General features: G+C 38.0%; 1 protein-coding gene across 4 annotated transcripts in view; it reads right to left on the bottom strand.

The window, feature by feature from the left end:
• The window catches only part of ARHGAP22 (Rho GTPase activating protein 22), a 63,434-nt gene extending 47,089 nt beyond the window's left edge, over nucleotides 1-16,345 (bottom strand). For 3 of the 4 annotated variants that reach the window (XR_009763733.1, XR_009763732.1, XM_061634291.1), the window contains exons 1-2: nucleotides 16,049-16,345; nucleotides 5,899-6,106 (exon numbers count right to left, since the gene is read on the bottom strand). Coding sequence is in view for 2 of the 4 variants with exons in the window: in XM_061634291.1 (XP_061490275.1) it covers nucleotides 5,899-6,106; nucleotides 16,049-16,169 (329 nt within the window). In the remaining 2 variants the exon portion in view is untranslated. The remainder of the gene's footprint in view (nucleotides 1-5,898; nucleotides 6,107-16,048) is intronic. The other variant, XM_061634292.1, reaches the window with a different exon arrangement.
• Between the last annotated feature and the right edge of the window lie 236 nt (nucleotides 16,346-16,581).

Genomic DNA, 16,581 nt, shown 5'->3' with positions numbered 1-16,581 from the left:
CTGTCCTACCTCACAAAGTCAGCGCTACCCAGTGAACCATCGGCGAGGAGATCAAGTAGATGCCACCATCTGAGGCCAGTAGAGAAAAACTGCTCAGGAGGAGATGGATGCACTACAGAAGAATAAGACGTGGACCCTGACAGAGCTTTCACCAGGCAAGAAAGCCATAGGATGCAGATGGGTGTTCAAGGTGAAGCAAGATGCAGGAGGAGAAATTGAACGCTACAAGGCAAGACTAGTTGCCAAAGGTTTCCTGCAGAAATATGGAGAGATGATGCTGTTTTTGCTCCTGTTGTCCAACACAGCACAATAAGAATGCACACAATAAGTGTGGCAGCCTCCAAACAGATGCACGTCAGACACCTCAATGTGAAGACTGCCTTTCTGCATGGAGAAATAACAGAAGAGTTGTACATGCAACAACCTCCAGGCTTCGTGAACCAGAAGCAAGCACATCTTGTATGCAAACTTAAAAAGGGCCTGTATGGACTCAAACAAGCTGCAAGGGCCTGGAATGAGAAACTGGATAAAATGCTCAAGGAGCAAGGCTTCAAGCAAGGTGAGGTAGACCAATGTCTGTACACCAGAAGCAAAGATGGACATTTACTGATTTATGTTGATGACTTGATTATGGCAACTCAACGAGATCAAGACTGCACAGAAAGTGTACATCATTTAAACAAAGAAGTTGAAATCAAAGAGTGAGGCACTGCAACATACTACCTAGGCATCCAGGTTGAAAAGGAAGCAGATGGCTCCTACCTACTCAACCAAAAGCAAAAGATTGTTGAACTTTTAGAGACACTAGAACTCAAAGATGCCTATCCTTAAAGACAATGGTGTAGATGAACCTTTACCAAATAACAAGTATAGAACAGCAATAGGAAAACTTTTGTACTTGACCACAAACACCAGACCTGACATAGTTTCCTATGTAGGAAAACTAAGGACTGGATTGCTGCCAAAAGGGTGGCTAGATACTTGAAAGGGACTATGGACTTTAAGCTGAGATTGCCAGCTAATAGTGATCCAAAGCTTCTATGTTACATTGACACTGACTGGGCTGGAGACAGTTCAGGCTCCAAGTCAACTAGCGTCTTCCTGTTTAGGTGTGGAGATGGACCTATCTCCTGGGCTAGTCACAAGCAAGACATAATAGCATTTTCTTCCACAGAATCTGAGTATATAGCTGCTGCAGAAGCATGCAAAGAATCTATTTGGTTTAACAGATTACTAAAGGACTTTGGAATAATAGTACAAAGACCAATCCAGATGATGGCAGACAACTAAAGTTGTATTAGACTTTCTCAAGACTGAGAGAATCACACCACACACTAAGCGTATAGGGATAAAGTATCATATTGTGTGTGAGTTGCCAGAGAAAGGATTCATCAAGATGAACTCCTGTCCAACTACAGGAATGACAGCTGACATCTTGACAAAGCCATTGCCAAGAGACTGTTTCCAGAGACTTCGTGTCAAGATGGGGCTGTTTGGTTCTTGCATGCCAGTTTGAGGAGGAGTGTAAGAATAAGCAAACTTGTTTACCAGTGATGTAACTTCCTAAAGGGTGGGGTTACCTGACTTCTCTTCCTCCTCCTCTGTCTGGTAGTTTTTGCATATTCTCCATTAAGCCTGAGGAGAATGAAGCATGCACATGCTCCTCTCAGGATGGCCAGTACCATGGACTGAGACTTCTATTTTTCTTTCTAAGCTAGAGCCTATGTTTCCTGAAAATATGAAAGGTCGTGAGTAAACATTCTTTATCTTTTACTTTAAAAGATTGTGTCTGTTATTATTTGTGTCTGAGGGAAAGGGTGGACTGGTTGATTCTTATCCCGCTGCTTGTATTTATATCTTTGCTAAGAAATAGGACCACGAAACTATTCCTATTTTACACATATTTTTTAAAATACCAAACACAAAGCCCTAAACAACTTGGGACCCAAATACCTAATAGAACTCCTTCCCCAGTATCAACCATTTTGGACTCTACAATTGGCAGGGGAGGTCCTGTTAGTGGTGCCACCATTGGGGGTTGCCTGGTTGGCAGTGACCTGTGACAGGGATCCCCATTTACGGAATGCCCTCCCTAGTGAAGTGTGTCTATCTCCTTCATTATCACCTTTTAGAAAGAACTGAAACAAACAGCTTTCTGTTCCAGTTAAACTTTTTTTGAACAATAAGGTATTTCTGAGTTCTGGAATGTTCCTATATTCCTTCATTATCCTTTGGTTCTGAGAGCTTTGAAATTAATTGCTGTATAGGAGGGCAATGAAACTGTACTTGCCATGTATTGGGGAGAGGAGAATAAGTGAAGCTAAAACAGCAATGCAGGAACTCATTATTATAAAAGAACTGAATTTAAGATTGGAAAAATGAGAAACCAAGAGAACCAAAATTGACAGATTTTTCCATCCCTAGTTAGGGCTATATGAATGGGTTGTACATCCTGTTAAAAGCAAAGGACAGCATCTTTATTCAAAGGTGCATCCAATTCCTTCCTACAGGAGGAAGGGCAGAATAGGACTACAATAAGTAACAGCAATCAAAAACTTTTGGCAGCATTCACCAAATGCACATCCTGTTTATTTATATATTTATTTAATATATTTATATACCACTTAATACCAAAAGAGACTCTTAGCAATTTACAAAGACAAATCAAACAGAATTTATTCCTGGAGTCTCTAAAAGGAACGATATTCACAACATTCCATGGCATTTCTGTCCCTGTCAGAAATCATGAGGCAAAATATGCTGCAAAAATCAAAGAACAGTTGTTGCAGCTACCCAGACTTGAAACTTCCTCACCCTGTAGCAATTGTGACTCCTGAGCAGGCATGATTCATGATTATTAACTGGGAAAATATTATGACATTTGCCCCTGAGCATTTCAATTCTGAATTTAAAATGGTGAAAGATCAAAATTTTAACTGTTTGAATTCAGTTTAAGATGCTACATTCAGTTTGTGGTAAAGCTAATTGCTCATTTAACAATGCTTTGAATTGGCCTTTAATTGAAATTTTCAAAGTGGCTATGATATTTGTGTTTCAGTACTGTACTGGAAAATTTCTAGAGTTTAAATATGATGACTATAAGCTTACAGAATTCAATTCAATCTCAAATTCAGGTATATTTTTATTTCACTCACAAACAGGCAAAGCCAGGCAATGTTGACTCTTGGCATCTTTCATTTTTCTTTTCGTTACAACAGACCAAAGATGTTTATCAGCTTGGCACTCTAATTGGAACTTTTGTCAGAAACTCCAGTTGGGTTATTTGATGAGTGTTTAGGAAGTGATCCTCAACTTATTTATTTATTTATTTATTTATTTATTTCATTTTTAAACCACCCATAGCGAATAGCTCTCTGGGCGGTGAACAAAACAAGATTAAATTACAATATTACAATAAAATTACAATAAAATCAGCAACAAGTTAAACGAAAAAAAAAATTAAATGAAACACATTGAACACTAAAATGCCTGGGAGTATAGCCAGGTCTTAACCTGGCGCCTAAAAGAAAGTACCGAAGGCGCCAGGCGTATCTCCACAGGTAGGCTGTTCCACAGTTCGGGGGCCACCACAGAAAAGGCCCTAGATCTAATAACAATCCTCCGGGCATCCTGATGAGTTGGTACCCGGAGGAGGGCCTTGGATATTGAACGAAGTGAACGGGTAGGTTCATAGCTCACTTATTTCAGTGCTGGACCAATTACTTGAAAACAACACATCCCATTGGTCAGTGTTACTTTCCTTAGATATGTAATAAAATGTAAGTAATCTATAACAAATCTTGGGGAGCAGTTATTTAGAAAGGGCATGTGGGAATTCCTTTTGTATTCATCATCTTGGCAGATAAGTAGAAATAATGAAAGATGGGCATGAAATTTTGAGTTTGGCACAGGGAATTTCATGTTACCTTAGCAGGTATATCCAGCAGTGACCCGGCAGCAGGGCTACCACCCTACCATGTGCACTTTGGGGGGGGGTGCCTGGTGCCAGTGGTCACAGCTGCAGCTTCACCTGCTACTTCCTGCCCATCTGATGAGGCTTTCCACGTCCTGCCTTCCTAGAGTGAAGTGGTGGGGGGAAGTGAAGGCAAAGGGCTTCACTTCCAGTGCTAAAGTGGTGGCAAAAGAAAAAATGTAAGTGAGGAGAGGTGGTGGAGCGAGGCCACTGCCGCTACCACCACTAAAGAGGCAGCAAAAGAAACAACAAAAAGTAACCTGGGGAGGAGGGAGCAAGGGACACTGAAGCCATTGCCATGAAGACAATGAGGAGAAGCAGCAGAAGTGGGGGGGGGGATAAAGGCAATGAGGGCACACATTGTGATTTGCACACACATCCAGGATAGTGCTGCTGTGATTGCTGTTTTTAAATTTAAAACAGTCTTCCCCACCACACTGTGTTTACATACCATAAAAATGCAGAACACTTCTGTCATGTACACAGACTGAATGAAAGTTGTGTAGACACCTCACAAGATCTAGAGAAGCAGCAGCTGTGCTGAGAGAAAATGCATTTGCCACCCCATTCACATTAAGGTGAAGTGTTCACCTTTGTATTAGTTACAGATCTGAGCATCACCCCTTCTGATGCTCACAACATCTGTAACTAAGCAGGAATGCTAAGCTAAAGAAAAAGTAGCAAAAAATTGTCTCATGATTGGAAAATACTCATGGTGTGTAGAAAGCAAAGCAAGGTTGGATAAGTAGAATAGCGTCTCTAATAAACCCTATGAAGGCATTGCTCTTCCAGAAATATATTGTGCTTTGTGAGACACTCAAGGCTAGCTTCTGCTGTGTGTGTGTGAGAGATTATCAAGTATGAGATACGCATTTGCAACCCATGCTATGACTATAGCATATAAGGCCCAGTTTGTTCTCTCAGCCTACTGTGGCCCTGCTGCCTCCCCCATGTCACGCAACAGCTTTATGAGTAGCTGCTGCTATTGCTATGTGCAATCTGTCTGTGATATACGAGACCTAGCTAGCATTACCACTTACCTCACACCTTCACACCTCCTAGTGCAATGGAAGAAAAGGCAGCCTAGTTATCTGCCTCTCCCCCACACCTACTTTGGATCACATCTGGAGACCTGTTTGCCTCAGTAGAGAGATGGACATAGACAATCAGACCCTAGAATGAACGGCCATGAGGTGCCATAGCTGCCTGCTCTCTCAATGCATTGGGGAGAGATACATAGCTATTACATAGGGTATCAGCTATTTCTGTATTGCTTTATAGTTGAGTTTTTATAGTATCACACTCTTCTTTTAATTGTACACTACCCTGGGAGATTAGGTTGAAGGGGAACTCACACATTTTCTAAAATAAAGTGGCAATCCTACTTCCAAGTAGGAGGACAATATGATGGGAGGAAATCTCTCAATCAAGAGTAAGGATGGAAGGATCTGCCAGTTTTGGTTCTCTCAGTTTCTTCCCCCCACCCCAATCTTAAATGTTGTTCTCCCCATTTCTGCAGCAATCTGCGATTTTTTAAAAACAAAAATCCTCATGAAAATTCTCCAGCATTTTAGTGAGAATTTATCCTAATGAACAGATTATAGCAGATTTTTGTAGGCAGTCTTGACTAAGGCACACATTTTTGCAAGTAATTTCTCCTACTGTATGCCATGTATTTTTGTATGTTATTTTCACTCATTTTTGTACGCTTTCCTCTAATATATGCATTTTTGCAAACACTACTTAGTTGAGGAACTGCATCACAGTGTGGATTTTGAAGGCTGGCTTTGTTTCAATTCTCATGTTTTGGAAAGTGTGGATTTTATAAATCTGGCTTTAAATGCAAACTGAATCAAATGTCTCCCCTGTCCCTACTGGAGGGCTTGCAGCTCTCTCTAGTGTTCACTTAAAAAATGCCAGTTCACCTGTCAAACAGAGGCTTTTCCCCACAGTCAAAGGAGTCCTGTAGGTCTTTCACCAAATTGGCTTGCCCAGGCATGCGGAAGAGCCCTTCCTCAGTGAGGCCATGCTCCCGGATAAAATCCACACATTGCTCCACCAGAAGTGGAGCCAGGTGCTTCCCGTACTTCTTTTCATACTGGACTGTGTCTTCCAAGCGTTGACCAAAGATCCCTGCCAATGGGAGAATCCAAGTATTATCTTTGGTGACCCACAATCTCAGTGTGGGAGGAACTCTGAGGGCAAGGAGGGTGGGCTGAGCCAGGCCACATCAAATGGAAGAAGAAGTTGACAGGCAAATCCATTTTGGGCATGAAACATATTTAATAATGTTTGGGGCACCAGCATCACAAGTTGCACGAACCTTTTCCCAGACTGAGGGCCCTCACAATTACAGTCTATAAGCAAATGTGATGTCCAAAAGTGGAGACCTAATCTAGGACACAACCTGGGAGAAGGTGCATGATTATGACTATGAGATATGTGGCAAGTAGAAGGGAGAGGCATAAAATGTGAGGGAAAGGGCAAAATGGTGATGAAGTCAGCTGGTTAACAGTCATGAGAAGAGGAACGGAAAGAGACGAAAGCTGAGAGACGAGAAGAAGAAAGGACATGAAGGGCCAACTAAAAAGAACTTGCTGGCATAGATCAATTGCTTTCTAAATAAAGGTTTATAACTGACAAGTACCACAAAAGTTTTAAGATTGGATTCAATCATATTTGTGATTCCTCAGATATATCAGTTCTATTGTTAGCTGCCTTAATTTATATTGTGAAAAAATATTGTTTATGCACACATAAAGAGTAATTTGCCCTACTCATCTGCAGTTGAGGATGATTTGCATTATAAAAATACTCCAAATATAAATATATTCCAAAAATACAGCTAGTGGAAGAGAAATACTGTCAGTGCAAAAGCTGGATCCTAGCTTTACACACGAAAGAGAGAATCAAGGTCTTGTTTGTCCAGCATCTTCATCACATAGCTGTAACTTGAAAGCAATGCACGTCCCAATTACTTCCATGGTACTATTCTATCTAAGGCATTCATAATAGAGGCATCTCCAAATAGCTCTTTCCATAAAAAGCTCCCTGCAGACAGGGAGGTGTTGCTTTCTTTTCTTAACGCAAAGGTTCATCAAATTGGTATCCCCCTCCATCCCAAACACATAATCTGAAGATGTACAGTCCTGTCTCCCAACACATGTGGGTTACAGTGTTGAACTAAGATCCAGGTTCAAATTCCCACCCAGCCATGAAGCCCACCTTGAGCCAGACACAGTCTCTCAGCTTGACCTATCTCACAGGGTTGGTGTAAGGATAAAATGGAAAGGGGGGGACTATGTGCCCCACCTTGAACTACTTGGAGGAAAGGTGGGATATAAATGCAATAATAAATAAATAAATACATTTCATCTGCAGTATGTGGACCCCAGCCTCAGCCAACCTGCTGATCTTTTTAATATAATAATAATAATAATAATAATAATAATAATAATAATAATAATAATAATAATAATAATAATAATAATAATAATAATAATAATAATAATAAAAGAAGCAGCAATGTGGTAGTGGTGAGGATGCTAAAGGGTGAAGATAAAAGGGTGGATAGACTGAGTAGGGATGTTAGTGCTTTTAGTCCTTGGGGTGATCATCTGAACTGATGACTTGGTTAGTGTGCACTTGGAGAATGAGAGTGGAGCAGGAGACAGATCAGTGCATGCTCACACACAAACACACCTGCCTCTCCTACAAGTATCTGCATGCGTGCATGTATTTGGGTATGTGGGAGGGGGGAAGCCCTCAATTGCCACAGCAGAGAGAGAGATGGGGGGTGGAGTGTAGGTGGAAGAAAGGGGGGATGCTGGCACACACACGCTTAGCCTCAGAGATGGTGGGACAAGCAAGTCCTGAGACTCCTCACTGCTCCTTGGCTCCATCTGGGCAGAAGGCGAGGTTTGGGCGGTCTTGCATATAAGAACAATTTTTAAAAGGAGATGGCAGTGAATCAGGAGCCAAGAAAGGCAGGCAGGCCGGCTGACTGCCAGCAAGGAAGGGGGAAAGCAGCCTTGCTTATTTTTGCTTCACAAAAAGCCCTCTTCTCTCATTCTGAGTAAGGGCATTGTCAGCAGCTGCAGTGCGAGGAGCTGGTAGCTGGTGATAGTAGTCTCCTGGTAGTTCCACCCTCAGCCTCCTTTGGCGTCTGCCATGTGTTTTATAGGCAGACGCCTGCCCTTGGCACACCTGAAAGAAGCTCTGGTGCTTCAGCAAAAGCCCCTCCCCTCTTGTTTGGAGCAAGGGGGAGGGGCCATCTGCAGCGGCAGTGGAGAGCAGACAGCTTCTAGGTAGTGAAGACTTCTTTTAAAAAAAAACATTTCTTTACTGGTCACGGCCCCCAGATTGGGAACCACTGCCATAAAGCATTGCAAGAGGAGGTAACTGCATGGAAATTTGAAATACCCATGCTGAAATAGCCACAAAGACCTGATTGGCTCTATGGGTTGAAAATTATCGTTTGGCCAGTGAGCAGTCTACTGTGCTACACCTGAGCCTTATATGAAAACTTTTAGATGTCTGTCACTATGCTCTAAATTTGCTAGATTTAGGCCATAACTCATGCTGATGGCCCCAGGTTCAATCTCTAAGTAAGGCTGGAAATGTCCCCTATCTGAAACAAGGAGAGTTATGGTAGGTCAGTGTAGACAATACTGAGCTGTAGTGCAGGGTCTGCAGTGTAGATAATACCAATTGTCTTACTCAGTGTAAGGCAGCTTAATGACCACTGAACATCCATGAGTTTGCACTTTTGTTATGGAGAAACCTGAGGTGAAGGCAATGCTACTTATCACAATTAAATGCTTAACTCATTTTCTAACTCTCCCCTCATTACAAAGCCAGGTGTTTGGTTTGGTTTGAAAGCAATAAAAATGTCTTGCTGGGTTTCTATCCCTATTCTTTCTCTTTTAACATTACGTTTAAGTAGTGACCTTGTCTCAGTCTGCATCTGTGTTGAATTTTTAAAAGGTTTTTCTAAAGATGTTTGTAAAGATTTCTCAAAAGATGTTTTGTTTTTAGTATGTTTTATAGATGTTTGTAATGTTTTGACCCTGGGATCCATCTGAGGGGAAGAGTAGGGTATTGTTGTTATGTTCCTTCAAGTTGATTACAACTTATGGCAACCCTATAAATTAGTGACCTGCAAGAGCATCTGTCATGAACCACCCTGTTCAGATCATGTAAGTTCAGATCTGTGGCTTCCTTTATGGAATCAATCCATCTCTTGCTTGGCCTTCCTCTTCTTCTACCCTTTCTGTTTTTCCCAGCATTATTGTCTTTTCTAGTGATTCCTGTCTTCTCATGATGTGTCCAAAGTATGATAATCTGGGACTTCCCGGAAGGAGTGCTGGCTGGTGGTTGTCTCTGAGGGAGCTCTGTCTCAGAGGAAGCTTTTTTCAGTTAAAAGCCAGTCAAGAGGAATCTTTGACTGGCGTAAATGTTCTCCAAGATAAAGGGGAACCGAAGAGATTATCCACGAAACTTCGTTGAGCTGTAGATAGCTGGATTTGATCAGGAATCCCCTGAGATAAGAAGGCATATCTAGCAGCGGAAGACGGAGTCCAGATTTCCAACAAGCTGTGCTGAAAATAAGCGAGACTTTTTTTCTTTCAAAAAAAACATTTTTAACGAGTGAGCCTCCTTCTGTCTAAATCTTATCATTTGACTTAAATTACTACCGTAAAAGAGACTTGTTTATGAATCAGCAATTCAGAAACCTGGGTGAGTCACACTTTTTTCTTTTATATAAAGTTAAGGAAGAAGGGAGCAATTCAAAGAACTTGTTTTATTTTTTTATGACAAAAAGCTGGCTTAAATTTGGAATTACAAAGATTAAAACGGATGAGAGGCAACTTATTAGATAAGATGATTTGATTATTTGAAGGAAATATATCTGAGACTATTTTTTTATTCCTTTTTTTGGATTTTTTTTTTTAACGAATCTGCTGTTCGTGTATGTTACTAACTGCTGGATGCTGAGAACTGGATTTGTTTTACATTCCTGAATGTGCTGGAGATAAGAACCGTGCTGGTTAGATCATATTAACAGGCTTGGAATATTAACTCTTTTGTTGTTGGGGGGAAAAAGAAACAGTTTGCCTCTAAGTTTGGGAACATTGGCTAATAATAGAAAAGGTTTTTTTTTTTCAAGAATGACAACCAGGAAAGCAGCCAAAGTTTTAGAGCAAAGAGGTTCAACTGATACACAGGAAGGGATAGACATGTTCCAGAAAATTATGGAGGGGATTAATGATCTTAAACAAGAGATGAAATAAGAGATGAAACAGGACAGACAAGAATTTAAAGATGAATTTCGCAATATGAAAAAGGATTTTAAAGATTTAAAAGATCATATCAAAACAGAAGTGGATGAGATTAAAGATAACATTGGGCAACTAACACAGGATGTAAAAAATGTTAAAGACAAGGTGCAAACCTTAGAGAATAGAACAGATATTTTAAATGTGGAATTGGAAAAAAATTTGGACTATATTGCTGTCATGGAACTCAGAGATAAAGAACATTGCTTGAGATTCCGTGCAATTCCTGAGGAAACAGGTGAAGATATCAGAGAGAAAATTGTTAATGCCTTGGTAAAATCCTTGGACTGGGATGAAGATCGGATGGAATTTGAAATAGATAAAGTTTATAGAATTAATTCCAGATACGCAACAATGAAAAAAATCCCAAGAGATGTGCTTGTTTACTTTCTAAAAAAGAGGACCAGAGATATGGTTTTGCAACATCATTTTAACAATGTCTTCAAAATTGATGGTAAAGAAATACTGGTGATGAAGGAAATTCCTGTTAGACTTCTACGTAAGAGAAAAGAATACGCTTTCTTCACAGAAAAACTCAAACAATGTAAAATTCAATTTAGATGGGATGTTCCAGAGGGAGTTATTTTTACATTTAGACAACAGAAGTATCGATTGAATACTGTTCAAAAAGCAAGGGATTTCTTGAGAAAAGCTTCAAAAGACATGGAAGAAGACAAACTCAAAGACATGGATATAATTCCTGGGAAACAAAGTCAACAGAAACAGGTAGAGGAAGAAAAGGATGATGATGAATTAAAGGGAGCAACAGGTACAGACTTTTCTAAAATACATGCTTAAAAATGGATTACAAATATCTAACTTGGAATATAAATGGAGCTAATACATCGCAGAAGAGAAAGTATTTCATTATTTGAAAAAATTAAAATTGGATATAATTTGTTTACAAGAAACTCATATTAAGAAGAAAGATTCTAAATATTTGAAAATTCAAATATTAAAAAATTTGGGTGAAGAATTTATTTCGGTAGGATCCAAACAAAAAATGGTGTTGTTCTTTATATTAACTCACAATTGTCTCCTAAATTGATATTATTGGATGATAGTGGCAGATTTGTGGGAGTTGAAATCACCATACAGGGTACAAAAATTTTGATAGTGGGCATTTATGCCCCCAATGAAGATAAAACAAGGTTTTATACAGGACTTATGGAAAAATTATCAGAGTTTGCATATGATCATTGGTGTGTCATGGGTGATTGGAATGGGGTAATTTCACCAAAAATGGATAGACTTTCTGAGAAAAATATTAAAGAGACACAGGGCAAATTGCCGAAGATCTGCTTCGAATTGATGGAAAATTTAGAATTGGTGGATGCTTGGAGATATATAAATGACAATGCAAAGGAATTTACTTACTTTTCAGAAAGACATAAAACATTTTCGAGGATTGATATGATTTGGATGTCTAAAAATTTAGTGAAAGACATTTCCAAGATGGATGTATTACCAAAAACTTTTTCGGATCATAACCCTGTGATATTGACTTTAAAAAAAAAAATCTTGGATTTAGATGGAGACTAAATGAATCTTTATTACAGAATGATAAAGTAGTGCAAGAATGTAAGAAGAAATTAAAAGAGTTTTTTGAACATAATTTATACAAAGGAACAGATGAAAATATTGTTTGGGATACAAGTAAAGCATTTATGAGGGGATATTTTATTAAATGTAATTCTGAACTAAAAAAGAAGAAACAACAGAAAATGCAATTAATTTTGGAAGAAATAAAACAGAAAGAGGAAGAATTGAAAAAGAATCCAACTAAAGTTTTCATTATAAATCAAATTAAAATGTTACAGAAACAAGTGTTAATGTTGACAGTTAGAGAAATTGAAAGGAAATTAAATTTTGCTAAACAAAGGACTTTTGAATTTGCAAATAAACCGGGGAAATGGTTAGCATATAAATTAAGAAAAGAATGACAAAAAAATCTCATTTTAAAGATACAAGAAGGAGAAGAGATGTTGACAGACAATGTAAAAATCCAAAAAGCTTTTCATCAATATTATTCAATGTTGTACAAATGTCAGGAAATTCCTTCTGAAAAAATAGAATATATATCTAAACAGAATTTGCCTAAAATCACAGATTTTCAGAGACAAGCTATTAATGGTCCTATTACGTTAAGAGAAATATCTGATGCAATAAGTAAAATTAAACTAGGAAAGGCACCAGGACCAGATGGATTATCGGCAGCGTATTACAAATGTTTGGAGGAGGAACTCTTGTTACCTTTACAATGTACAATGAATTTAATTTTGCAAGAGGGGAAGATACCGGATAGTTGGAAAAATGCTAATATAACATTAATACCGAAAGAGGAGCAGGACCTAACTAAAACAAAAAATTATCGGCCGATATCTTTATTGAATAATGACTATAAAATTTTTACAATGATTTTGGCAGAAAGAATGAAAATAATATTGCAACAATTTATTCAGGAAGATCAAGCTGGGTTTTTACCTAAAAGCCAACTACGTGATAACGTCAGGAATGTTTTGAATGTGTTGGAATATCTAGAACAACGAAATGACATACAAGCAGCTTTGATTTTCTTGGATGCTGAGAAAGCATTTGATAATTTGAATTGGAAATTTATGTTTAAGGTTCTAGAGCAAATGGATTTTGGAGATAATTTTATAAAATGGATCAGATCGATTTATACATCACAGAAGGCACAGATAATTGTCAATGGGGATTTAACGGACTCATGTGAAATACAAAAGGGTACAAGACAGGGATGTCCACTGTCCCCTCTTTTATTTATTTTGGTTCTAGAAGTGCTGCTTAGAGACATAAGGCAAGACAAAAGGATTTCGGGAATAAAGATAAAAAAAGAGGAATATAAACTGAGAGCATTTGCTGACGACTTGATAATTGTATTAGAAAATCCCTTGGAAGGAATTAAAGTATTGATGGATAAACTGAAAGAATTTGGACCATTAGCAGGATTTAAAATCAACAACCAAAAAACAAAGATGTTGGTGAAAAATTTATCTTTAAGGGATCAAAAAGAGTTAATGGAGAAGACAGATTTTAAAATAGAAGAAAAGGTGAAATATTTAGGTATTATTATGACAAATAAAAATTCAAAGTTGTTTCATAATAATTATGAAAAATTATGGACAGAGATTAAGAAAGATTTGTTAAAATGGGATAAATTACAGTTGTCATTAATGGGTAGAATATCTGTAATAAAAATGAATGTATTGCCGAGAATGATGTTTCTATTTCAAACAATACCTGTAATATCCTCTGATTTACCTTTTAAACAATGGCAAAAAGATATTTCTAAATTTGTTTGGCAGGGGAAAAAACCAAGAGTTAAATTTAAATTATTACAAGACGCCAAAGAAAGAGGAGGACTGGGATTACCAAATTTGAGACTATTTTGCTGCTTGTTGCTTAGTCTGGATAAAGGAATGGATTGTATTGAGGAACAAAAGATTATTGGATTTGGAGGGTCACAACCTGAAGTGGGGATGGCATGGATATCTATGGTATGATAAAGTAAAAGTTAATGTGGATTTTAATAATCATTTTATAAGACGTCCTCTGTTGAAAATATGGAATAAATACAAAACAAGGGGTTTTTTTGAAAATACCACTATGTGTTTCAAGTCAAGAAGCATTTTATAGAAGAGAAATGGCTGGAAAAGAGAAATGGTTAACTTACCAAGAACTATTAGAAAATGTGCATGGAGAATATATAATGAAAGAGAGAGAACAACTAATAAAGGAAGGATATAGTTCTCAATGGTTTGCCTATTTACAATTGTTAGAAAGATACAAAATGGATAAGAAAATGTATGGGTTTGAAATAAATAAATCTGATTTTGAAATAGGTTTGTGTACAAATGATGAATGTATAATTGCAAAAATGTATAAATTTTTATTGAAAATGGACATGGAAGAAGAACAAGTAAAAGAGTGTATGGTCAAGTGGGCAAAACATTTTGGTTATAATATACGAATGGATCAATGGGAAAATATGTGGAAAAAAGGTTTGAAATTTACATTATGCTATAATCTTAAAGAAAATTTTTATAAAATGATGTATCGTTGGTACATGACTCCAGAAAAGTTGTCAAAAATGTATAGTAATGTTTCTAATGTATGTTGGAAATGTAAACAACAAGAAGGATCTTTTTATCATATGTGGTGGTCGTGTAAACAGGCAAAATTATTTTGGGCACAGATAGGTAGGATGATGCAAAAAATTTTAAAGATAAATATTCAGTCAAAGCCAGAATTTGTTTTATTGGGTTTTATGGATAAACAAAAGGAAAAGAAATATGGAAGAATAATATTATATATGATTACGGCAGCAAGATTATTATATGCACAAAAGTGGAAAATGGAATCAATACCAACAATGGAAGAATGGCTATTGAAATTAATGGACTTAGTTGAGATGGACAAATTGACATGCCTTCTCAGAGAAAAAATGGCAGATACATTTCTTAAGGAATGGAAGCCTCTTTTGGACTTTTTGTTGAAAGAAAAAAATGAAATGATGATAATGGGATTTGACGATTAATTAAGATAGACTATGGAAAAAAGTGAATTTCGTATGTTTTAGGGGACAGGTTTGATATATATTATATACTTATAGCTGATCTGTAACAAATCGGAAGTCAAGTTTTTCTTTTTATTTTTGTTGTATTGTTTTTGTTGTTTGATTTTGTTGTGTTTGTTTTATGAAAATTTGAATAATAAAAATTATTACAAAAAAAACAAAGTATGATAATCTCTGTTTCATCATTTTAGCTTCTAGTGACAGAGTAGGGTACACATTAAATAAATAAATAAATAAATAAATAATATTCTAAGGTCCAGACAGTCAATAGGCTGTCAAGCCAGCATAGCTGGCAAAGAAGGAAGAGATGTCTAGAAACAACCTGCCTGTTCTTAAACAGTCCTTTGAGACAGAACTGAACAGATAAGCTAAAAAAGAAATTGTTCTATAACTGGAGGAGAGGAAGAAATATTCTCTCTCCAGCTGGGATTAGTTTCTCGATAAATGCTTAGCTGAAAAAAGTCTGGACATGTTGGGGATTGGAAAGATATTTGGTGTGTGTCACAAATCCCTAATTCAACACCAGCTTCAAAGACAAAAGTTGAAATATTGGAAAAGGAAAAATAATTGGTTAGGTTCATCAATATGCCCATGCAGTAGAACATATTCCCTCCAGTATCTCCTGATTCACACATTCAATTTTCAAGACAAGGAACAACAAGCCCTGCATTATTCTTGGGTTTAGATGCATGTACATGTGTGTAAAATCTGCCTGATATTTTATCAAATTCGTGCATCTGCTCATTTCAGTGAGCAAGCAAGCTCTCATTTCTTTCCTTTCTACATTTCTGCATGTGTGTTTGTTTACACTGGGTCACTTTATTGTGCATGTGGCATGATGAATGGTCACCTTTAAGCACAGCCATACTGCTAACAATAGGTCACATGGAAGCACAATCATATAAACATCCTGACCACAAAACTAGCTAGCATAACATTGCATCCTGACAGAATCAACACTCTCAGCACTTGAAAACCTCTGCAGAAGGGAGTTTTCAGTCTGACAAGTTAAGGCAGATCTTCAGCACGTATCTTTCAACCCTTGGAAAGCTGAAGCTCTGACCCTGTGCCTGATCTTGCAAAGGTTTGTCCTCAGAAACGACTGAAGCTGTTGGGCAAGCCTTCTGTGATTCTTACCTCTGGTTGTGGCACAACACTTGGGCAAGTGGCAGGCTGCCAACATCCAGCAAAAGCCTGGCAGTGTGATAGAACAGGAGCGACAGAGGAGGAAAGTCCTGGCTCCAGGCATCAGACACATTCTGAGTCCCAGTGCAGTCTGTTGTCCACAAGGTCTCTGCTGCAACACAGAACAGCCACAGAGTACTCCTCTGGCTGCAGATAATTAAATCATGGCAGTACATCTGGCCTCGATGCCACGACTCACTCAGCATTAATTATGACTTATTCCTAAAGCATTTGAAATATCCAATGAAAATGTAGAGCTAGCCAGCTTCCAATGCAGCAGTGAGGGAGGCAGGCAGGTAGGGTCTTGCCCACTCTTTGCACTCCTCCCAAATGCAGCCAAGTTAAACAACAACTCAAGTCTAGGTCACAAGTTTTAACAAACTTTAACAAGTTTTAACAAACTCTGCCCCATGGGCAGAGTAAATAATTCAGGTTCTTATCAGATCTATTCTCATAGCTTCTAGGATAGAGAAACATGCTGTCTG

Source organism: Rhineura floridana, chromosome 7, assembly GCF_030035675.1.
Source record: "Rhineura floridana isolate rRhiFlo1 chromosome 7, rRhiFlo1.hap2, whole genome shotgun sequence".
NCBI lineage: Eukaryota > Metazoa > Chordata > Lepidosauria > Squamata > Rhineuridae > Rhineura > Rhineura floridana.
Note: the sequence above shows the minus strand (reverse complement) of the source record. Positions and strands in the feature narration are given on the sequence as shown.